Source organism: Cebidichthys violaceus, unplaced genomic scaffold, assembly GCF_023349555.1.
Source record: "Cebidichthys violaceus isolate CVI_PGR_0920_01 unplaced genomic scaffold, fCebVio1.0.p SCAF_9, whole genome shotgun sequence".
Taxonomy (NCBI): Eukaryota; Metazoa; Chordata; class Actinopteri; order Perciformes; family Stichaeidae; genus Cebidichthys; species Cebidichthys violaceus.
The window spans coordinates 1447921-1471617 of record NW_027176975.1 but is presented as its reverse complement, the minus strand read 5'-3'; the positions used below and the strand labels follow the sequence as shown (position 1 = coordinate 1471617).

General features: G+C 41.3%; 2 protein-coding genes and 1 long non-coding RNA gene across 3 annotated transcripts; all 3 read right to left on the bottom strand.

Moving 5' to 3' along the window:
* Window positions 1-1401: 1401 nt before the first annotated feature.
* LOC137866733 (golgin subfamily A member 6-like protein 25) lies at window positions 1402-10060 on the bottom strand. Its single transcript, XM_068702807.1, has 6 exons — window positions 10011-10060; window positions 7260-7359; window positions 6842-7183; window positions 6074-6352; window positions 4845-4961; window positions 1402-4598 (listed from the first exon to the last, which is right to left on the bottom strand). Exons 2-6 carry the CDS (start codon window positions 7348-7350, stop codon window positions 2368-2370), a joined length of 3060 nt encoding a protein of 1019 aa, XP_068558908.1. The 5' UTR covers window positions 7351-7359; window positions 10011-10060; the 3' UTR covers window positions 1402-2367.
* Window positions 10061-10328: 268 nt separating this feature from the next.
* On the bottom strand, window positions 10329-16257 carry LOC137867215 (uncharacterized). The gene is made up of 3 exons (XR_011102162.1): window positions 14986-16257; window positions 13380-13495; window positions 10329-13208 (listed from the first exon to the last, which is right to left on the bottom strand). It is a non-coding gene; the product is annotated as an uncharacterized lncRNA (long non-coding RNA).
* A 61-nt stretch (window positions 16258-16318) lies between these two features.
* Window positions 16319-22935, bottom strand: LOC137867214 (golgin subfamily A member 6-like protein 22). Its single transcript, XM_068703696.1, has 6 exons — window positions 22888-22935; window positions 20710-20809; window positions 20292-20633; window positions 19525-19803; window positions 18326-18442; window positions 16319-18079 (listed from the first exon to the last, which is right to left on the bottom strand). The coding sequence occupies exons 2-6, from the start codon at window positions 20798-20800 to the stop codon at window positions 16614-16616; spliced, it is 2295 nt and encodes a 764-aa protein (XP_068559797.1). The 5' UTR covers window positions 20801-20809; window positions 22888-22935; the 3' UTR covers window positions 16319-16613.
* Between the last annotated feature and the right edge of the window lie 762 nt (window positions 22936-23697).

Sequence of the window (23697 nt, the reverse complement as noted above, 5' to 3'; positions counted from 1 at the left end):
TGTGTGTTTTCTCTCTCCGTCTTGAAAAGCACAAAGACTGTGACGTCTGGGCCGCAAAGATGGGGGAGAAGGGGAACGAGCGGACGTCTCACTCCGACCGCGTTTAGTGAGGACCACATCTGTTTCGTAAAGAAAGAAGAAGGGAAGAAGTACAATTTTAGTTTTACACCTGCAAATACGAGTGTATTGTGTGTGTTTTTTAAATTATTTTTTTGTGTGTGTACAGTATGTTAGATGTGGGGAAAATTAAAGATCCTGTAAGTCATTATACAATTACAAAGGTCTTAAAATACCTCAAAAGTATTATCAGCTTGAATGTACTTTATGTGACAAAAGTAAAAGTACTCATTACGCAAGAATGGCCCCTTTGAAAATGTTACAGTATAAAATTATATGATTTATTTTCATCATAAATGAGTTGTAGTTCATCAATGTGGAGTCGTTTTTATATATTATACTATTATATCTTTATTCTATGATTGTTCACATTAAGGTAAACTTCATCTTCATATTTGATAATAAGTTCTGTTGAAGGTTTAACTTCAGCCTCCGACTTTGATCTATTTATGTATTGATGCATCGTCTCAATAGACGATCTCTGCAGAGGAAGCGGACCCGTTACATCGGTCCGTTATCCTCAGAATAAGAACTACAACACACGTTCTGTTCAGAGCATTCAGTTCTCATTAAAAACACGAATCCTGACAAGAAACACAGATTAATCATGACGCTTTATTTCATTGCTCAAAGTTATCAACTACATCTTTATCTTGAACCACTATGTATATGTTTTAGTGTGTTGAATGACAATAAAAACGATAAGAATGATATAAAAACAAATACAACAGTTGATTGTAATGTACACTGTTAAACGTCTTAACACATTCAAACGTAGCTTATTTGCTCTTATAGCTCATTTCAGAACTCTTTGGAGAACTCTGGGTTCATTGTACTGCAGAGAAAAGTTCTTGTAATCCTCATTACAGTCACTGTTTATGATGTTTTGTATTAATCTGCCTGTATTTTATATCTAAACGTCAGACTCGGACTCAGAGGGCCTCGTTCGTCCTCCAGAACCAGACCTTTAACGTCACACGTTCACTTCCATAAGTGTCGGTTCTGTCAGGAGCAGAGACCGGTCTATAAATACATGTTTCCATAATAACAGACTGTGGACTTCTGCTGTGGTCCAGACTGGTTTAACGCTCACCAGCCCAGTTGGACCTCAGCGGGGCCATCTAGTGGAACCTTCTCACACTGTTTCAAAAAGACTCCATGCAGGAGGTTTACTTTAAAACACCAGTTCACTGAAGAACACACACCCAAAGAGCCAAAACACCTCAAATATCCTGCAGGACTGTTGCTCACGTTGACAGAAATGTGTGCAGAAACACAAAGATATCTGTTGAAGCAAAACCTTTATTTTCTCTACAACAAATCAGTGCAACATATGCACAATAATTGGGCTTTATGTGTCATATTAGTGTGTAAACAATTAAAGACAAAGTGTAAAGACGGGAGGACTGGTACCCGCCCTGTATCGGGAACTCGTCCTCTGACTGTTGACGTCTTCTCAGTTTTCTGCTTTATTCAAACCAGGATTCTTTGAGTCTGATGGAGAGACGTTGGGTTTTGTTGTAGTGAAGACAAGCAGAGTGAAGTTCTTAGCAACAGACTTCTGCAGATTACAGAAAGTCTTAATTTACAGTTGCATTAATTTATAACGAAACAGTTGCTGCCGCATGACGTTGCTCCATGTATGAAAGTTTGTGTGTTATATCACTCAGATATTAAAGTTACTACAAGTAACTTATATTTAGTGTTGGTTCTGTCGCCCCCCTGTGGACTAAAGCGGTAGTGTTTCTGAGCACCAGAGTCTCTTTAGAAAACCTCTCATTCTACTGCAGCAGGGTCTGACAGTCGGCCCCTCTCAGTCCTGGTTCCGGTTCTCCCGTTGCCTCCCTTCCCTCCAGCGGGTCCAGCAATACGTCCTGGGTCTCCAGCAGCGTGGTGTCGGCTCCCAGAGAGGAGAAGCTCTTCTCTCTAATGACCATCAGGGGAGTCGCCCCCTGATGGGGCAGCCGTGGTTCAACGGGTAGAGAGGATTGTCCGTCAAATGCAAGGGTCAGTGGTTCGATCCTTGGCTGCTACATGTCCTGTGCCAAAGTGTCCCTGAGCAAGACACTGAACCCCTAACTGCTTCCCGGGCGCTTCTCAGCAGCCCACTGCTCCCAATAAGCTAGGGATGGGTTAAATGCAGAAATTAAATTTCATATATATGTATATGACGACAATGAACTGAACTTTGAACTTTTGAGTCGTCCTCCTCCTCCTTTTTTTAGTTGTCTAATGCCATCTTTTTTTTCTCTATAACTCCATTGGCTTCTCTCGGTTGTCTTCCAGACCCATAGGTGCTTGATCTTGTTGTGAATTCCAATCATAGACTTGAGGTTCGTTTCTCACTTCTTGATCCATCTTTGTACCTTCTTTGAACTCCATCGGATCCCCATTTCGTTCCCTCAGTAGCTCTTTTAGCTCTTGTTCCCTCAGTAGCTCTTTTAGCTCTCGTTCCCTCAGTAGCTCTTGTTCCCTCAGTAGCTCTTTTAGCTCTTGTTCCCTCAGTAGCTCTTTTAGCTCTCGTTCCCTCAGTAGCTCTTTTAGCTCTCGTTCCCTCAGTAGCTCTTTTAGCTCTCGTTTTCCCAGACGCTCTTTTAGCTTCTTGATAGTCTTCCGTGTCTTCGCTCCGCGATCTTCCCGCCGTTGCCTCTTCATGGCAGTCTGTTGCGGGTTTACATGGAGCTCTTTCTCTTGTTCACGCTGTTTTTGTTTCACTTTTCTTTGAGTTTGAGGACTACTGTCGATCTCCATCAGCTCCGCCTGCGATGCTTCTTGATGCTGAAGTGCCTTCACTGCGTGGAGCTCTTTCTCTTGTTCATGCTGTTTATGGTTCACTTTTCTTTGAGTTTGAGGACTACTGTCGATCTCCATCGGCTCCGCCTGCGATGGTTCTTGATGCTGAAGTGCCTTCACTGCGTGGGGCTTTGAGAGTTCCGGCTGCTCTCTGATTTCTTTCTCTACTTTCACTCGTTCCACCTTCACCCCCCTCATGGATTTCTCTAGCTGCTCTTTGGTTTCCTCCTGACTTCTCTGAGATTTCTCTGGCTTTAGCTTATTCTCTTCCAGGTTTTGTCTCCCTGTTATTTCTTGATGCACTTTCTGGTCTGGCCTTGCTGTAACCTCCCTACTGACTGATGGAGTCTCTCTCTCACCCCTCTCCATCTCACTCTCCTTCGATTCCTCATTGATTTGCATCTTTTGGCTTTCTGTCATTGTGTTAAAGTTACTCTGGTTTCCTTTCTCATCCTTGTGTTCTGCTTCATGTTTGATGGTGCCCTCTTCCTTTGTTTGGAGATCTATCTTCTCTTCATCTATCAGACGTACTTTTTCTTCGCTGATAGACTTAATTTTGGTCTCTTCTTCTGGGTTGTCCCCGTCTGGTTTCGTCACAAGCTGATCTCGGTTTGTTTCACTTTGAATCCTTTCAATCTCATTGTTCTCTTCTTCTCTTCCTGCCAAAAGTGAAACATGTTCTCCGTCTTGAACTCCTGTGTCGTCCCGGTTAGATGTGACCTCCTTCACTTCTTCTGTCTGCTCAGCTCCATCCTCGGGGCTCCTCCTCTTGGTTTCTGTGAGATCTATCTTCTCTTCATCTATCTGTATATTTTCTTGCTCCTCTGACTCCTTGACATTGTCGTCCTTCACTTCCTCTGTCTCCTTCAATGTCTCCTTTTGGTTCTCTGCATTCCTTTCTGTTGTTCTAGTAATTTCACTCTGGTTTCCCTCCTGATCTTTGATGGCAACTATTTCCGGTGTTTTGAGCTTTGATTGAAGCGTCTTTTTATTCTCTTCATTCTCTTTCTTTGTCTCCCTCAATTGTTCCTTTTGTTTCCCGTCTTTCGTTCTAGTGATGTTACTCTGCTTTCCCTCCTGATCTTCTACTTTTGCGTCCTCATGTTGCATCCCTGTCTGCTGCCTTCGTCTTTCTAGCTCCTGTTGCTTTCGTTCTTTCCGGTTCTCCAGAAGCTTCTTCTTTCCTGTCTGTCCAGAATCTACCTTTTCCTCCCGCTCCTTCTTGTTCTTCTTCTTTGCTTCTTCCTTATCCACATTGTTCATTGGCGCTTGGTTTGTCTCTTCTTCTCTCCGTACCTCCAGAGCTGCATGGACATTTAGCTGCTGCTCCTTTTGTCCGTCTTCCACCAGCACCAGGGGAAGTTTCATTGTCTGATCTCCTTCACCTTTATTTTTCATGTCCTGCATTTGGTGCGTTTCTCCTTCTGCTGGAATCAGACGTACTTCTTCTTCACTGATAGACTTAATTTCGGTCTCTTCTTCTGGGTTGTCCCCGTCTGGTTTCGTCACAAGCTGATCTCGGTTTGTTTCACTTTGAATCCTTTCAATCTCATTGTTCTCTTCTTCTCTTCCTGCCAAAAGTGAAACATGTTCTCCGTCTTGAACTCCTGTGTTGTCCCTGTTAGATGTGACCTCCTTCTCTTCTTCTGTCTGCTCAGCTCCATCCTCGGGGCTCCTCCTCTTGGTTTCTGTGAGAAGAGAGACTGATGAAGCTCGTAACGAACGGACAAATGACACAACTTAGAAACACCGGCTGGTGTTAATAAAAGAATTACAGATATATAAACTTATTCCAAAGTAGAAAGCAGAAGATGAATGTGTAGACGTCCACTATAATACTTTACTTTAGAAGAAAGCCGACGGGATTAAAACTCAAATCAGTCAAAGGCTGCAGTTGAACATTTAGAAAGAAGTGAAATCAATTTGTGACTTACTGTGTTTCTTTTGTTGTCGTTTCCACACAACAAAGAGAACTGCAGGAATAAACAGCAACGCAGCACAGCCAATGATAGCGCCAATAAGAACATGTGGACTGACCATAGAGGAATGATCTGAAATGAAACAAAGAACATGTTCAGACTAGAACGATGCCCTCAGCGGAGTGCAGATCTCCACCAGATCTCAACCCACTTGGTTACACTTGTTGTTGTTTTTTGCTTCTTAACAGTTCATTCTGTTTGTACGCCCTCTGGCACTGTGGAGAATATTGGAACAAACAGCATGTTGAACATAAACGTTGTCGTGTGGTCTTGATTTACAAACGCTTGCAGTGATTGGCTGCAGGAAACAACATGCAAATTGTACTTTCTTTGGAGATCTGGCCACAAAAAGTATCATTTGACAGAGGAGTTTCAATACTACTTGATACTGGGTCATTTCTCTCGTTACTTTAAAGGCCTGGTTTTGTGTGAATTTGTCTTACAGTCAGGATGGCGGCAAAGATAATAGAAACAAGGATTAGGCTGATGGGTCCAGCAGTATGCCGCGGACAGACACACACACACACACACACACACACACACACACACACACACACACACACACACACACACACACACACACACACATACATGATCGAACGCAATATCTCCCAACAGGCCTACGCCTGACATAGATAATACTCTCCGAGGGTACGTGCACACTACTACGCTTTTGTTTTAAAACGCATATCTTTTGCTAAATTTAAGCCTAGAGTTGCCACTACTCCGGAGTTTTAGAACCTAGCAGCTGTTGTTCAGTTAAATTCTACATTTTATAATTCTACTACTGACAACTTGAGGAGCTGCTGTTGAAGCGATTAGCGAGCGGCGTGTCCAGTGGCGTTATCAGACCTACGTTTAGAAGTCCCGGTTTGCAGCTTTGAGGAGGACGATGGACACAAAACGGACGACTTTTCTTTTCTTATCAATGCTTATTTTATTCTGAAGTTCACCAAGAAACTGTAAAGGAACAAACGCATAAATGCTCTCCAGTACGACAGAGGATTCAGCTACGAGTGTGAGAACGGACAACGATGAAACCGAGAGGAAACGAGGGGGAGACGTGTGTTGACCAAATCTATTGACTCATAATCTAGTAAATTTGGATTTGTAAGTGTTCATTTTAAAGTAAATGTAATGTGTGAATGAGAGCGATAGAGACCTGTAGCCTTAACTGTATCTACCTGCAACCTGGACGTGTGTCTCTCTGGTCTGGTTGGTGGTCTTCTGCTGGACTCTGCAGGTGAAGTTGCCGCGTCTCTTCTCCACGGTCAGACTGCTGCTGACAGCGTAGAGGCCATCGGGACCTCTGAGTGTCTCTGCAGGTCCAGCGGGGACGTGGTCTCCCTCTGCGTCCAGCCAGACCACCTCAGGCTCTGGGTACCAGCCTTTAGCGTCGCACCGCAGCAACACGTTGCCGTTGCTGATTTCGTTCATCAGGACTTGAGGCGAGGAGACGGCGCCTAAAGGACGAGAGGCTTTATAGTTAGTAGAATAATCGTGCAAATTATGATACAAGCATGACATTTGGTGGAGTTGTTCTCCAGAGGTATCTGGTCAAATGCTCGCATGGCCATTCAAAGATCCAAGATGGCGGCTATTTTCCAAGATGGCCACCAATTGGGCCTCCTGAAATTTGTTTTCTTTCCCCGATTTGAATGATCTTGGTGTCTATTCCTATGTTTTTAAGTACTCAGGAGCTAAATATGCTACTTGTTTAGCCTTCTGACTGAAACATTTTCAAAATGTTGCACAATTGTGACGAAGAAATGAAAGGTTTTAAAAATCACTGCTCTTCTTCAGTTCTCTCCTCATGTCTCGTCAAACATATAAAATCCTTCATTAACTTTTTAAATGATCATTTTCCAGGAAAACATTAATTATAAATTTAAGAAATTCCACTTTGTTGCATTTCTCACTTCTAACTAAAAAGGCAAAATGTGCCGACTTACCGACAACCAGCTGAACAGTGGGAGACTTCTGCAGTCCTGGGATGAAGCATCTGTATCTTCCCTCGTCAGATATCCTCACCGAGGAGAGTTTCAGTGAAACGTCTCCGTCCTCCAGCCGGTTGGTGGACAGAGACGTCCGTCCTCTGTACGACGGGTGTTTCTTACTCGCCAGCTCTACGCCGTCACGCCACAGCAGGACAAACCGGGGGTCCAGGTCTTGCCTCGCCCACTCCACCGTCATGACGAAGGCGTTCATGACGGGGACCAGCTGACACGGCAAAACGGTGTCATCACCCACCATTGCCACGATTGGCTGAGATGGACCGATGGGTTCAGACTGACCTGAAACACAAACAGGTTTGTTTAACACTTCACATGTTAACATGGAGTGTTAGTATTAGTGATGTGTGTCATTCACCGCTACACGAGTGTATCAGGACGAGGAAGACAACGGCGTGGAAAACCAGGACAGTGAAGGCACCACACTGTCTGTCCGTCACATGACACATCCTGGAGCTCTGACAACAGAAATGAAAAGTTTAGGAGAACGATAAAGAAGAGAAATGCTTCATGTGCTTCACTCTGATGTCACATAACGTACTTTAAGTTACGACAAGGAACTTTAATGTGTTGGTTCTGTTGGTTCTGTTGGTTCTGTTGGTCCCTGTGGACTAAAGCTGTAGTGTCTCTGAGCACCAGAGTCCCTTTAGAAAACCTCTCATTCTACTGCAGCAGGGTCTGACAGTCTGACCCTCTCAGTCCTGGTTCTGGTTCTTCCATGCCTCCCTTCCCTCCAGCGGGTCCAGCAATACGTCCTGGGTCTCCAGCAGAGAGGAGAAGCTCTGCTCATGGAGGAGGAGGAGGAGGAGGAGGATGAGGAGGAGGAGACGCTGCTGCTGCCGGGAGCTGAGCTCTCCTCCTCCCTCTAGAGCTCCGGATCTGGGTCTGTCCACGGTGGACCAGGTATCTGCTGGAGGATCTGGGTCTGTCCACGGTGGACCAGGTCTCTGCTGGAGGATCTGGGTCTGTCCACGGTGGACCGGTCTCTGCTGGAGTCTGAGCTGAAGGAGATTCTGGTGAACCTGCATGAGTTCATCTGGTTTCACCAGAATCCGACCCGGTGGCTCCGATGACATCATTAAGAATAACTCTATAGAAACAGACCATCTTCTCTCTGATGGTCTCTGTACTGATGGAGGTCTGATAGAGGACCAGGACTACACTGAGACTGGTTCATATAGAGGACCAGGACTACACTGAGACTGGTTCAGGACCAGATACAAGCTCCTCACAGTAACTTTAACATCGTATTAACAGCTTGATCAGTACTTCTCCAAACTTGATGAGATTTGCTTTTAAACATTTCAAACATTTAAATCTGCTTCAGAAAACGCGTTAATAATATTATTGAGTTATGATTTTAATCTGGACCTGAATTTAAGTCAATCAGCCATGTTGAGATATGAACTCATGATGAGATGTTAACTCATGATGAGATATTAACTCATGATGAGATATGAACTCATGATGAGATATGAACTCATGATGAGATGTTAACTCATGTTGAGATATTAACTCATGATGAGATATTAACTCATGTTGAGATATTAACTAATTATGACATATTAACTCATGATGAGATATTAACTCATGTTGAGATATGAACTCATGATGAGATATTAACTCATGTTGAGATATTAACTAATTATGAGATATTAACTAATGATGAGATATTAACTCATGTTGAGATATTAACTAATTATGACATATTAACTCATGTTGAGATATTAACTCATGATGACATATTAACTCATGATGAGATATTAACTCATGATGACATATTAACTCATGATGAGATATTAACTAATTATGACATATTAACTCATGATGAGATATTAACTCATGTTGAGATATGAACTCATGATGAGATATTAACTCATGTTGAGATATTAACTCATGATGAGATATTAACTCATGTTGAGATATTAACTAATTATGACATATTAACTCATGTTGAGATATTAACTAATTATGACATATTAACTCATGTTGAGATATTAACTCATGATGACATATTAACTCATGTTGAGATATTAACTCATGATGACATATTAACTCATGATGAGATATTAACTCATGATGTGATATTAACTCATGTTGAGATATTAACTCATGATGAGATATTAACTCATGATGACATATTAACTCATGATGAGATATTAACTCATGATGACATATTAACTCATGATGAGATATTAACTCATGATGAGATATTAACTCATTATGAGATAAACCTTTTCTTTGATCAACCAACAGTTTCTACACAAACTGTATCTTCATGCAGAGAAGATGTACTGCAGGACTGTTGGAGTACACTAGTAAACGGCTGCAATGATTACTATTATATTTGAGTATTTTTAGACATATAGCAGTTGTGTAGAAATACTCCTTAAAATGACACGCCATGAGTTCAATATCTTACTTAAGAAAAAGTCAAATAGCATCAAAAATATAATTTAAAATACAAAAACTAAAAGTGCTCATTATGCAGAGTAATACATATTATATTATTGTATTATAATTACCGATGCATTAATGTGTTCATCACTTTAATGTTACAGCTGGTACAGGTGGAGCACATTGAAATGATTTATTATGATAAATTAAGATTATTCCACAGAATAATAAACAAAAGAAACTATATTAAATAAGTTAACTATAGAACCAACAAAAAACTGAAGTGAGATATAATCTGACCGAATGTTTATTCTGCTGTCTTGGATTAATAAAGTTGTATCTTAATCTATGATGACAGCTCAGTGGCGCTCTCTGCTGGTCGTCAGTTACAGGTTCATGCTCTCATTGACGCATTCATTAAACTGTAAAATAAGTTGGAGCGTGAACCAGAGCGTGACTTTATTCTATATATACTTACATAATCACATATAAATACATAATAATAACGAAGTGGACACGCGGCGTCCTTCACCGCACGCGCCCGTTCGGACTTGTTTTACTTTCACTTACAACAAAAGGTGATAAAGAGCATTAAAACCCACAGCAGGCTGTGAAGCGCCGAGCTTTTTACTTCTAATATTTCATAAGTGATACAAAGTCCAAACACATGATACACAAGATGGAAAGAAACGTCGGATAGAGTCTGATATACCTGTTGTGTGTTCCTGAGAATCTCCGCAGGTGAGACGAGACAAAAGGAAAGAGGAGGGGGAAGGGGGGGGCTTCTTCCGGTCAGCTGCAATAAAAGGTGCGCAGTTTACCGCTGTGACGTAGTACAGTACAAAGTACAATATGTACCTCTGAGATGTAGTACAGAGTACAAAGTACAATATGTACCTCTGAGATGTAGTACAGTAAAAAGTCATTTAACACTAAATCTACTTTGTGAACACACTGAAAATGTACATAAATACATGAACACTGTTCACGTTCAAGCAAGCTTTATTAATGTGGTATGAAGGTTGATAACATATATACAGCTCTGCAGGTGTGTGTGGTTACAGGTTGTACAAGTACACACACTGTGTACTCAGTATACACACGTTAGTTTGTAAGTCAGAAGTTAACTTTTCGTGTCCTTCTTTTTGGTTAAATTCAGTTTGGGGACACAAAATGACAAAGTGACAAAGTGAAAACCACCTTTAGCACCAAAACATGAAAGATCTACTTTACAGCACCAATAACAAACAGAACAAAAACTTCATTAGTGAAATTATGAAACCTTACAGGAAGTTTAGAGCAGAAAATGCTGGAATTTCTCCAATTAAAAATATTAAATTAATGTTAACATGTCAGTAAAACATCAGTTACATCACATATTGTATAAAATAAAAGCTACGGAAGCCCAGAGATGCCATGCATGTAAATTGTAATTATTATTCTGTGTTCAAGAGAAAATGTTTTTAATGGAGATTAAGATTAGAAAATAAGAAAAACAACAAATACTGAGTTCTCTATATCGGGAACAATTAAATACATATTCTTTTAATTTAAATAATAATTTTTTAATCTCAAGAAAATCTTTTTATGTCGCCATCACAAAAAATCTTTCTCCTGACTGTGAGTAAACTAAACAAAAAGAAACACACACATGAACATGAAATAGACGCCCAAAGCCAAACGTTAAGTAACCAGTAAAAAGAAGGAAAACTCCAGTTGCACCACCTGTTTGTAAACTCAATCTTAGCCTCAGCTTAGTTATAACGGGTTTTATTTAATAGGAGTTTGATACATCACTAAATTAAAACAGATATTGCACCACAAAAAAGCCTTCTAATAAATAGTTTTCATTGCTAGTTCTAAATACTGACTCGTATAAGTAGCGGTCAGGTGTGATTGTGTATCTCACTAACGAGCTATCTAAAGTTAGCATGCTAATATATAACCTGTTTAAAGTATAAGAGCTAATATGGACACGTCGGACAATTTGCTGTTTATTATTGATGTGAAGATGTAAGATTTTAAATTCTGCAAAACAAGTCTCCAAATTATAAAACCTTACGCTGACAATGTGCATAACTTTGTCTGTAAAGTTATGCGATCAGATATTCAACATTCGTTCCAAACTTTTTCAAGTATACAGACATAAATAAAGCAACGACATCACTACATGAACAAAAGGATTGACAGGTGAGTTTAGTGTGTTTTTGGAAGTGAAGTCACAGCTGGTGATGCTACGGTTTTATGCTTTTGCATAGATTGCTTTTGATGAGACATTTCTTAAAGGGGAACTTTGGTATTTTTCAACCTGGGCCCTATTTTCCATATTATATTTTCTATTCATGTGTCTAAGTGACTAATGGGGACAACCTTTTTTTAAATTGAGCTGCAAATGGCCACAATGATAACCAGGATTATTTTGATAAATATGGAGATTATTCTTGATCATTCATTGATGTTAGCGACAAAATATTAATATTGCACTTTGACATTTAAATAATGTTGTTATAATGTTAAATAATGTCTAGTGTACAAATCTTTGCATCAGAATAGAACTTAAAACAAGGTTCTTCTTCACCGGGTTTCAGTGCATTTTCATTTTGCCCGTTATACAACAACGTAAAAGACTAATATACAGTATATTACTTTTGTACTTTGGACTGTAGCTTCAACATTGAGCAAAGTTCTTCACAGGCTGCATGACAGCTCCCCAAAAGTGAAAGACAAAACATGTTGATCGCCCCCTGGTGGCCGGCTGTTAGTTTAGGAAGAACTTCATTTGACGTGAAGGAGAGTTTTCTTTGAGCATTTTAAATGTAAGTATCGCAAGTCGATCACGTCAATTAAAGTCGCCAAAATCATGATCGTGATTAATAGTCAATTAACTACGTTACCTTCATTTAACATGTTGTTATGAGTGTCTGACAACAATATGGAAAGAACCCTGACAGAGAGATAAAACCTTGTTCTTTACCTTTTCCTTGGTCAGGTCTGTTCGTTATCGAGTCCGAGTTAAAGAGAAGTCTCGATCTGAAATCTGAATATCGGGCAGCAGCAGGTCCAGATGTCTGCAGCGTTCTTCCTCTGTGGTGCATGAGGTCACAGCAGCCACAGAAACAACCTCCAGCCTCCAGAGCTCTTGAGTTTGACGGAGAATTTTCATCCGTATATTCTGGCTCAAATGAATAAATACGGGGCCGCCATCGAATTCAAAGACCTCATCCACATCGTAGAAACATTCAGCGATGACAGTGAACATCTTTTATAGACAACAGCTACGCATTCTGTACTATACGCAACAAAACTCACTCACGTTTGCAACTTCCGACAACAGAACGAGACTTCTGCTTCTGCTCCGTCTCTAGAGGGATCGTTTCCATTATGCTGTCAGACACTAATACCAACAATCTGAGCCCATCAGTGGCAACAACAAGCCCTTTTAGGAGACGAGATGTTACATTGTATCAATATCGGACCAATTTCAAACATCGTCGTCCCCGTTAGTCACTTAGACACAAAAAACATGGAGAAAAAGGGTCAAAATAAAGAGTTTTAAACTTCAAATCACTCATCTAAAAGGAGTTAGTAGCTACTTAGATCATAGAAAGTACTTTACACACAAACATAGAGATAGATTTACAAATAACTGGTGCAACATTGACTTTGCATCTCGTCTCACAGACATCGATACCTGTCCGTAATTCAAAAAAAGCTAAAGTCAGTTTATGCTCCTTCTGACTTGAGGCTTAGTTTTGACTAAAATGATCTTCTTCAGGTGTTCTGCGAGTCTCACAGTGATCACTCTTTGTTCTTTAACCTGCTCACACACAACTTTAAGCTTCATTCTTCTGCAGCGTTCACTCCGTTGGTCTTGGTTCTCCAGCTCATGTTGCAGAATTCATCTCAGTGGCTGCAAGAAAGAAAGAACAAAAGAAAAAGCATTGAGAGAAGTATTGATCGTTATAGATGGACAGATGAAAGATCCCAGGTAGAAACAAACACCTGTCAATTATCAACACTTTGCAAAAATAGAAAAAAGGTGCAATGAGCCTCAGATATTAGTAATAATGAATGAACCCACGATGTGGTGGTGCATCCGGAGACGTGGGCGGCGGTGCCGGTGTACTGGACGTCACAGCGGACTACGTTGTTGTTGAAGTTGGACTCCGGGACCTTCTGCTGCGGATTCACCGTCACCTGGCGGGACAAAGTCACCGTCATCAGGACAGCAGGTCACCTCTCCTGAAGTAAGACGCTGAATCATCAGCACTCTAACGCCCATTGGTTCCTACTGAGGATTTAAATCTCTAAGACTACAAATAAATAAGCTCCAAATTGCATACTTTTTTTTTTTTTTTTTTTACTTTTAGTACAGTAAGCTGCCCTTACAAAGTATGTACTACTGCATGCGGTATGTATTCTAATTGGGACTACTTCCTCATGCAGCGGTTCTTATGATATATTACAGAACATTTACTTGTAATTTTTTGTGCGTTTTCCTACTAAAATCATCAACACGTGTCAATTTCTGCTCGTTACAGGAATACAGTCTTTTCAAAATAAACCCCCGTCTTCACAGGAAACTACTCCGTTAGGTTTAGGAAACTAAACTACTTAAGTTAGATTGAGGAAAAGATCAAAAAATAAATACGGAAGTGCGGAAGTAGGCGAGTTACGTGACAAATGAATCGACATTGACTTCTCGTTTCACACGGGGAACAGACAGCGGTCTACCGGCAACCAGTGAACAGGAAGTGACCACATCTGGACTGAGGAGGAGCGACGTAGAGACGCCGTATACGTCTCTGGTAGAGACCTGTCAATCACTGTGTAGCCCCGCCCCTAAAGCGTCCCCTGCTTTATGGTAGAAACACAGATTAATCATGACGCTTTATTTCATTGCTCAAAGTTATCAACTACATCTTTATCTTGAACCACTATGTATATGTTTTAGTGTGTTGAATGACAATAAAAACGATAAGAATGATATAAAAATATACAACAGTTGACTGTAATGTACACTCTTAAACGTCTTAACACATTCAAACGTAGCTTATTTGCTCTTATAGCTCATTTCAGAACTCTTTGGAGAACTCTGGGTTCATTGTACTGCAGAGAAAAGTTCTTGTAATCCTCATTACAGTCACTGTTTATGATGTTTTGTATTAATCTGCCTGTATTTTATATCTAAACGTCAGACTCGGACTCAGAGGGCCTCGTTCGTCCTCCAGAACCAGACCTTTAACGTCACACGTTCACTTCCATAAGTGTCGGTTCTGTCAGGAGCAGAGACCGGTCTATAAATACATGTTTCCATAATAACAGACTGTGGACTTCTGCTGTGGTCCAGACTGGTTTAACGCTCACCAGCCCAGTTGGACCTCAGCGGGGCCATCTAGTGGAACCTTCTCACACTGTTTCAAACAGACTCCATGCAGGAGGTTTACTTTAAAACACCAGTTCACTGAAGAACACACACCCAAAGAGCCAAAACACCTCAAATATCCTGCAGGACTGTTGCTCACGTTGACAGAAATGTGTGCAGAAACACAAAGATATCTGTTGAAGCAAAACCTTTATTTTCTCTACAACAAATCAGTGCAACATATGCACAATAATTGGGCTTTATGTGTCATATTAGTGTGTAAACAATTAAAGACAAAGTGTAAAGACGGGAGGACTGGTACCTGCCCTGTATCGGGAACTCGTCCTCTGACTGTTGACGTCTTCTCAGTTTTCTGCTTTATTCAAACCAGGATTCTTTGAGTCTGATGGAGAGACGTTGGGTTTTGTTGTAGTGAAGACAAGCAGAGTGAAGTTCTTAGCAACAGACTTCTGCAGATTACAGAAAGTCTTAATTTACAGTTGCATTAATTTATAACAAAACAGTTGCTGCCGCATGACGTTGCTCCATGTATGAAAGTTTGTGTGTTATATCACTCAGATATTAAAGTTACTACAAGTAACTTATATTTAGTGTTGGTTCTGTCGCCCCCCTGTGGACTAAATTGGTAGTGTTTCTGAGCACCAGAGTCTCTTTAGAAAACCTCTCATTCTACTGCAGCAGGGTCTGACAGTCGGCCCCTCTCAGTCCTGGTTCCGGTTCTCCCGTTGCCTCCCTTCCCTCCAGCGGGTCCAGCAATACGTCCTGGGTCTCCAGCAGCGTGGTGTCGGCTCCCAGAGAGGAGAAGCTCTTCTCTCTAATGACCATCAGGGGAGTCGCCCCCTGATGGGGCAGCCGTGGTTCAACGGGTAGAGAGGATTGTCCGTCAAATGGAAGGGTCAGTGGTTCGATCCTTGGCGGCTACATGTCCTGTGCCAGAGTGTCCCTGAGCAAGACACTGAACCCCTAACTGCTTCCCGGGCGCTTCTCAGCAGCCCACTGCTCCCAATAAGCTAGGGATGGGTTAAATCCAGAAGTTAAATTTCATATATATGTATATGACGACAATAAATTGAACTGAACTTTGAACTTTTGAGTCGTCCTCCTCCTCCTTTTTTAAGTTGTCTAATGCCATCTTTTTTTTCACTATAACTCCATTGGCTCCTCTCTGTTGTCTTCCAGACCCATAGGTGCTTGATCTTGTTGTGAATTCCAATCATAGACTTGAGGTTCGTTTCTCACTTCTTGATCCATCTTTGTACCTTCTTTGAACTCCATCGGATCCCCATTTCGTTCTCCCAGTAGCTCTTTTAGCTCTTGTTCCCCCAGTAGCTCTTTTAGATCTTGTTCCCTCAGTAGCTCTTTTAGATCTTGTTCCCTCAGTAGCTCTTTTAGCTCTTGTTCCCTCAGTAGCTCTTTTAGCTCTTGTTCCCCCAGTAGCTCTATTAGCTCTTGTTCCCCCAGTAGCTCTTGTTCCCCCAGTAGCTCTTTTAGCTCTTGTTCCCCCAGTAGCTCTATTAGCTCTTGTTCCCCCAGTAGCTCTTGTTCCCCAAGTAGCTCTATTAGCTCTTGTTCCCCCAGTAGCTCTTGTTCCCCCAGTAGCTCTCGTTCCCCCAGTAGCTCTTGTTCCCCCAGTAGCTCTTGTTCCCCCAGTAGCTCTTTTAGCTCTTGTTCCCCCAGTAGCTCTATTAGCTCTTGTTCCCCCAGTAGCTCTTGTTCCCCAAGTAGCTCTATTAGCTCTTGTTCCCCCAGTAGCTCTCGTTCCCCCAGTAGCTCTTGTTCCCCCAGTAGCTCTCGTTCCCTCAGTAGCTCTTTTAGCTCTCGTTCCCTCAGTAGCTCTTTTAGCTCTCGTTCCCTCGGTAGCTCTTGTTCCCTCAGTAGCTCTTTTAGCTCTCGTTTTCCCGGACGCTCTTTTAGCTTCTTGATAGTCTTCTATGTCTTCGCTCCGCGATCTTCCTGCCGTCGCCTCTTCATGGCAGTCTGTTGCGGGTTTACATGGAGCTCTTTCTCTTGTTCACGCTGTTTATGGTTCACTTTTCTTTGAGTTTGAGGACTACTGTCGATCTCCATCGGCTCCGCCTGCGATGCTTCTTGATGCTGAAGTGCCTTCACTGCGTGGAGCTTTAAGAGTTCCGGCTGCTCTCTGATTTCTTTCTCTACTTTCACTCGTTCCACCTTCACCCCCCTCATGGATTTCTCTGGCTGCTCTTTGGTTTCCTCCTGACTTCTCTGAGATTTATCTGGCTTTAGCTTATTCTCTTCCAGGTTTTGTCTCCCTGTTATTTCTTGATGCACTTTCTGGTCTGGCCTTGCTGTAACCTCCCTACTGACTGATGGAGTCTCTCTCTCACCCCTCTCCATCTCACTCTCCTTCGATTCGTCATTGATTTGCATCTTTTGGCTTTCTGTCATTGTGTTAAAGTTACTCTGGTTTCCTTTCTCATCCTTGTGTTCTGCTTCATGTTTGATGGTGCCCTCTTCCTTTGTTTGGAGATCTATCTTCTCTTCATCTATCTGTATATTTTCTTGCTCCTCTGACTCCTTGACATTGTCGTCCTTCACTTCCTCTGTCTCCTTCAATGTCTCCTTTTGGTTCTCTGCATTCCTTTCTGTTGTTCTAGTAATTTCACTCTGGTTTCCCTCCTGATCTTTGATGGCAACTATTTCCTGTGTTTTGAGCTCTGATTCAGGCGTCTTTTTATTCTCTTCATTCTCTTTCTTTGTCTCCCTCAATTGTTCCTTTTGTTTCCCGTCTTTCGTTCTAGTGATGTTACTCTGCTTTCCCTCCTGATCTTCTACTTTTGCGTCCTCATGTTGCATCCCTGTCTGCCGCCTTCGTCTTTCTAGCTCCTGTTGCTTTCGTTCTTTCCGGTTCTCCAGAAGCTTCTTCTTTCCTGTCTGTCCAGAATCTACCTTTTCCTCCCGCTCCTTCTTGTTCTTCTTCTTTGCTTCTTCCTTATCCACATTGTTCATTGGCGCTTGGTTTGTCTCTTCTTCTCTCCGTACCTCCAGAGCTGCATGGACATTTAGCTGCTGCTCCTTTTGTCCGTCTTCCACCAGCACCAGGGGAAGTTTCATTGTCTGATCTCCTTCACCTTTATTTTTCATGTCCTGCATTTGGTGCGTTTCTCCTTCTGCTGGAATCAGACGTACTTCTTCTTCATTGATAGACTTAATTTCGGTCTCTTCTTCTGGGTTGTCCCCGTCTGGTTTCGTCACAAGCTGATCTCGGTTTGTTTCACTTTGAATCCTTTCAATCTCATTGTTCTCTTCTTCTCTTCCTGCCAAAAGTGAAACATGTTCTCCGTCTTGAACTCCTGTGTTGTCCCTGTTAGATGTGACCTCCTTCTCTTCTTCTGTCTGCTCAGCTCCATCCTCGGGGCTCCTCCTCTTGGTTTCTGTGAGAAGAGAGACTGATGAAGCTCGTAACAAATGGACAAATGACACAACTTAAAAACACCGGCTGGTGTTAATAAAAGAATTACAGATATATAAACTTATTCCAAAGTAGAAAGCAGAAGATGAATGTGTAGACGTCCACTATAATACTTTACTTTAGAAGAAAGCCGACGGGATTAAAACTCAAATCAGTCAAAGGCTGCAGTTGAACATTTAGAAAGAAGTGAAATCAATTTGTGACTTACTGCGTTTCTTTTGTTGTCGTTTCCACACAACAAAGAGAACTGCAGGAATAAACAGCAACGCAGCACAGCCAATGATAGCGCCAATAAGAACATGTGGACTGACCATAGAGGAATGATCTGAAATGAAACAAAGAACATGTTCAGACTAGAACGATGCCCTCAGCGGAGTGCAGATCTCCACCAGATCTCAACCCACTTGGTTACACTTGTTGTTGTTTTTTGCTTCTTAACAGTTCATTCTGTTTGTACGCCCTCTGGCACTGTGGAGAATATTGGAACAAACAGCATGTTGAACATAAACGTTGTCGTGTGGTCTTGATTTACAAACGCTTGCAGTGATTGGCTGCAGGGAAAAACATGCAAATTGTACTTTCTTTGGAGATCTGGTCACAAAAAGTATCATTTGACAGAGGAGTTTCAATACTACTTGATACTGGGTCATTTCTCTCGTTACTTTAAAGGCCTGGTTTTGTGTGAATTTGTCTTACAGTCAGGATGGCGGCAAAGATAATAGAAACAAGGATTAGGCTGATGGGTCCAGCAGTATGCCGCGGACACACACACACACACACACACACACACACACACACACACACACACACACACATGATCGAACGCAATATCTCCCAACAGGCCTACGCCTGACATAGACAATACTCTCCGAGGGTACGTGCACACTACTACGCTTTTGTTTTAAAACGCATATCTTTTGCTAAATTTAAGCCTAGAGTTGCCACTACTCCGGAGTTTTAGAACCTAGCAGCTGTTGTTCAGTTAAATTCTACATTTTATAATTCTACTACTGACAACTTGAGGAGCTGCTGTTGGAGCGATTAGCGAGCGGCGTGTCCAGTGGCGTTATCAGACCTACGTTTAGAAGTCCCGGTTTGCAGCTTTGAGGAGGACGATGGACACAAAACGGACGACTTTTCTTTTCTTATCAATGCTTATTTTATTCTGAAGTTCACCAAGAAACTGTAAAGGAACAAACGCATAAACGCTCTCCAGTACGACAGAGGATTCAGCTACGAGTGTGAGAACGGACAACGATGAAACCGAGAGGAAACGAGGGGGAGACGTGTGTTGACCAAATCTATTGACTCATAATCTAGTAAATTTGGATTTGTAAGTGTTCATTTTAAAGTAAATGTAATGTGTGAATGAGAGCGATAGAGACCTGTAGCCTTAACTGTATCTACCTGCAACCTGGACGTGTGTCTCTCTGGTCTGGCTGGTGGTCTTCTGCTGGACTCTGCAGGTGAAGTTGCCGCGTCTCTTCTCCACGGTCAGACTGCTGCTGACAGCGTAGAGGCCATCGGGACCTCTGAGTGTCTCTGCAGGTCCAGCGGGGACGTGGTCTCCCTCTGCGTCCAGCCAGACCACCTCAGGCTCTGGGTACCAGCCTTTAGCGTCGCACCGCAGCAACACGTTGCCGTTGCTGGTTTCGTTCATCAGGACTTGAGGCGAGGAGACGGCGCCTAAAGGACGAGAGGCTTTATAGTTAGTAGAATAATCGTGCAAATTATGATACAAGCATGACATTTGGTGGAGTTGTTCTCCAGAGGTATCTGGTCAAATGCTCGCTTGGCCATTCAAAGATCCAAGATGGCGGCTATTTTCCAAGATGGCCGCCAATTGGGCCTCCTGAAATTTGTTTTCTTCCCCGATTTGAATGATCTTGGTGTCTATTCCTATGTTTTTAAGTACTCAGGAGCTAAATATGCTACTTTTTTAGCCTTCTGACTGAAACATTTTCAAAATTTTGCACAATTGTGACGAAGAAATGAAAGGTTTTAAAAATCACTGCTCTTCTTCAGTTCTCTCCTCATGTCTCGTCAAACATATAAAATCCTTCATTAACTTTTTAAATGATCATTTTCCAGGAAAACATTAATTATAAATTTAAGAAATTCCACTTTGTTGCACTTCTCACTTCTAACTAAAAAGGCAAAATGTGCCGACTTACCGACAACCAGCTGAACAGTAGAATACTTCTGCAGTCCTGGGATGAAGCATCTGTATCTTCCCTCGTCAGATATCCTCACCGAGGAGAGTTTCAGTGAAACGTCTCCGTCCTCCAGCCGGTCGGTGGACAGAGACGTCCGTCCTCTGTACGACGGGTGTTTCATACTCGCCAGCACCATGCCGTCACGCCACAGCAGGACAAACGGGGGGTCCAGGTCTTGCCTCGCCCACTCCACCGTCATGACGAAGGCGTTCATGACGGGGACCAGCTGACACGGCAAAACGGTGTCATCACCCACCATTGCCACGATTGGCTGAGATGGACCGATGGGTTCAGACTGACCTGAAACACAAACAGGTTTGTTTAACACTTCACATGTTAACATGGAGTGTTAGTGTTAGTGATGTGTGTCATTCACCGCTACACGAGTGTATCAGGACGAGGAAGACAACGGCGTGGAAAACCAGGACAGTGAAGGCACCACACTGTCTGTCCGTCACATGACACATCCTGGAGCTCTGACAACAGAAATGAAAAGTTTAGGAGAACGATAAAGAAGAGAAATGCTTCATGTGCTTCACTCTGATGTCACATAACGTACTTTAAGTTACGACAAGGAACTTTAATGTGTTGGTTCTGTTGGTTCTGTTGGTTCTGTTGGTTCTGTTGGTCCCTGTGGACTAAAGCTGTAGTGTCTCTGAGCACCAGAGTCCCTTTAGAAAACCTCTCATTCTACTGCAGCAGGGTCTGACAGTCTGACCCTCTCAGTCCTAGTTCTGGTGGATCAGGTCTCTGCTGGAGGATCTGGGTCTGTCCACGGTGGACCGGTCTCTGCTGGAGTCTGAGCTGAAGGAGGTTCTGGTGAACCTGCGCGAGTTCATCTGGTTTCACTAGAATCCAACCCGGTGGCTCCGATGACATCATTAAGAACAACTCTATAGAAACAGACCATCTTCTCTCTGATGGTCTCTGTACTGATGGAGGTCTGATAGAGGACCGGGACTACACTGAGACTGGTTCATATAGAGGACCAGGACTACACTGAGACTGGTTCATATAGAGGACCAGGACTACACTGAGACTGGTTCAGGACCAGATACAAGCTCCTCACAGTAACTTTAACATCGTATGAACAGCTTGATCAGTACTTCTCCAAACTTGATGAGATTTGCTTTTAAACATTTCAAACATTTAAATCTGCTTCAGAAAATGCGTTAATAATATTATTGAGTTATGATTTTAATCTGGACCTGAATTTAAGTCAGTCAGCCATGTTGAGATATTAACTCATTATGAGATATTAACTCATGATGAGATATTAACTCATGATGACATTAACTTATGATGAGATATTAACTCATGATGACATTAACTTATGATGAGATATTAACTTATGATGAGATATTAACTCATGTTGAGATATTAACTCATGATGAGATATCAACTCATGAGATATTAACTCATGTTGAGATATTAACTCATGATGAGATATCAACTCATGAGATATCAACTCATGATGAGATATTAACTCATGATGAGATATTAACTCATGATGAGATATTAACTCATGATGAGATATCAACTCATGTTGAGATATTAACTCATGATGAGATATCAACTCATGATGAGATATTAACTCATGATGAAATATTAACTCATGATGAAATATTAACTCATGTTGAGATATTAACTCATGATGAGATATCAACTCATGAGATATTAACTCATGATGAGATATTAACTCATGATGACATATTAACTCATGATGAGATATTAACTCATGATGAAATATTAACTCATGATGACATATTAACTCATGATGACATATTAACTCATGATGACATATTAACTCATGATGACATATTAACTTATATCCTTAAAATGACACGTCATGAGTTCAATATCTTACTTAAGAAAAAGTCAAATAGCATCAAAAATATGATTTAAAATACAAAAACTAAAAATGCTCATTATGCAGAGTAATACATATTATATTATTGTATTATAATTACCGATGCATTAATGTGTTCATCACTTTAATGTTACAGCTGGTACAGGTGGAGCACATTGAAATGATTTATTATGATAAATTAAGATTATTCCACAGAATAATAAACAAAAGAAACTATATTAAATAAGTTAACTATAGAACCAACAAAAAACTGAAGTGAGATATAATCTGACCGAATGTTTATTCTGCTGTCTTGGATTAATAAAGTTGTATCTTAATCTATGATGACCGCTCAGTGGCGCTCTCTGCTGGTCGTCAGTTACAGGTTCATGCTCTCATTGACGCATTCATTAAACTGTAAAATAAGTTGGAGCGTGAACCAGAGCGTGACTTTATTCTATATATACTTACATAATCACATATAAATACATAATAATAACGAAGTGGACACGCGGCGTCCTTCACCGCACGCGCCCGTTCGGACTTGTTTTACTTTCACTTACAACAAAAGGTGATAAAGAGCATTAAAACCCACAGCAGGCTGTGAAGCGCCGAGCTTTTTACTTCTAATATTTCATAAGTGATACAAAGTCCAAACACATGATACACAAGATGGAAAGAAACGTCGGATAGAGTCTGATATACCTGTTGTGTGTTCCTGAGAATCTCCGCAGGTGAGACGAGACAAAAGGAAAGAGGAGGGGGAAGGGGGGGGCTTCTTCCGGTCAGCTGCAATAAAAGGTGCGCAGTTTACCGCTGTGACGTAGTACAGTACAAAGTACAATATGTACCTCTGAGATGTAGTACAGTAAAAAGTCATTTAACACTAAATCTACTTTGTGAACACACTGAAAATGTACATAAATACATGAACACTGTTCACATTCAAGCAAGCTTTATTAATGTGGTATGAAGGTTGATAACATATATACAGCTCTGCAGGTGTGTGTGGTTACAGGTTGTACAAGTACACACACTGTGTACTCAGTATACACACGTTAGTTTGTAAGTCAGAAGTTAACTTTTCGTGTCCTTCTTTTTGGTTAAATTCAGTTTGGGGACACAAAATGACAAAGTGACAAAGTGAAAACCACCTTTAGCACCAAAACATTAAAGATCTACTTTACAGCACCAATAACAAACAGAACAAAAACTTCATTAGTGAAATTATGAAACCTTACAGGAAGTTTAGAGCAGAAAATGCTGGAATTTCTCCAATTAAAAATATTTAATTAATGTTAAAATGTCAGTAAAACATCAGTTACATCACATATTGTATAAAATAAAAGCTACGGAAGCCCAGAGATGCCATGCATGTAAATTGTAATTATTATTCTGTGTTCAAGAGAAAATGTTTTTAATGGAGATTAAGATCAGAAAATAAGAAAAACAACAAATACTGAGTTCTCTATATCGGGAAGAATTAAATATACATTCTTTTCATTTAAATAATAA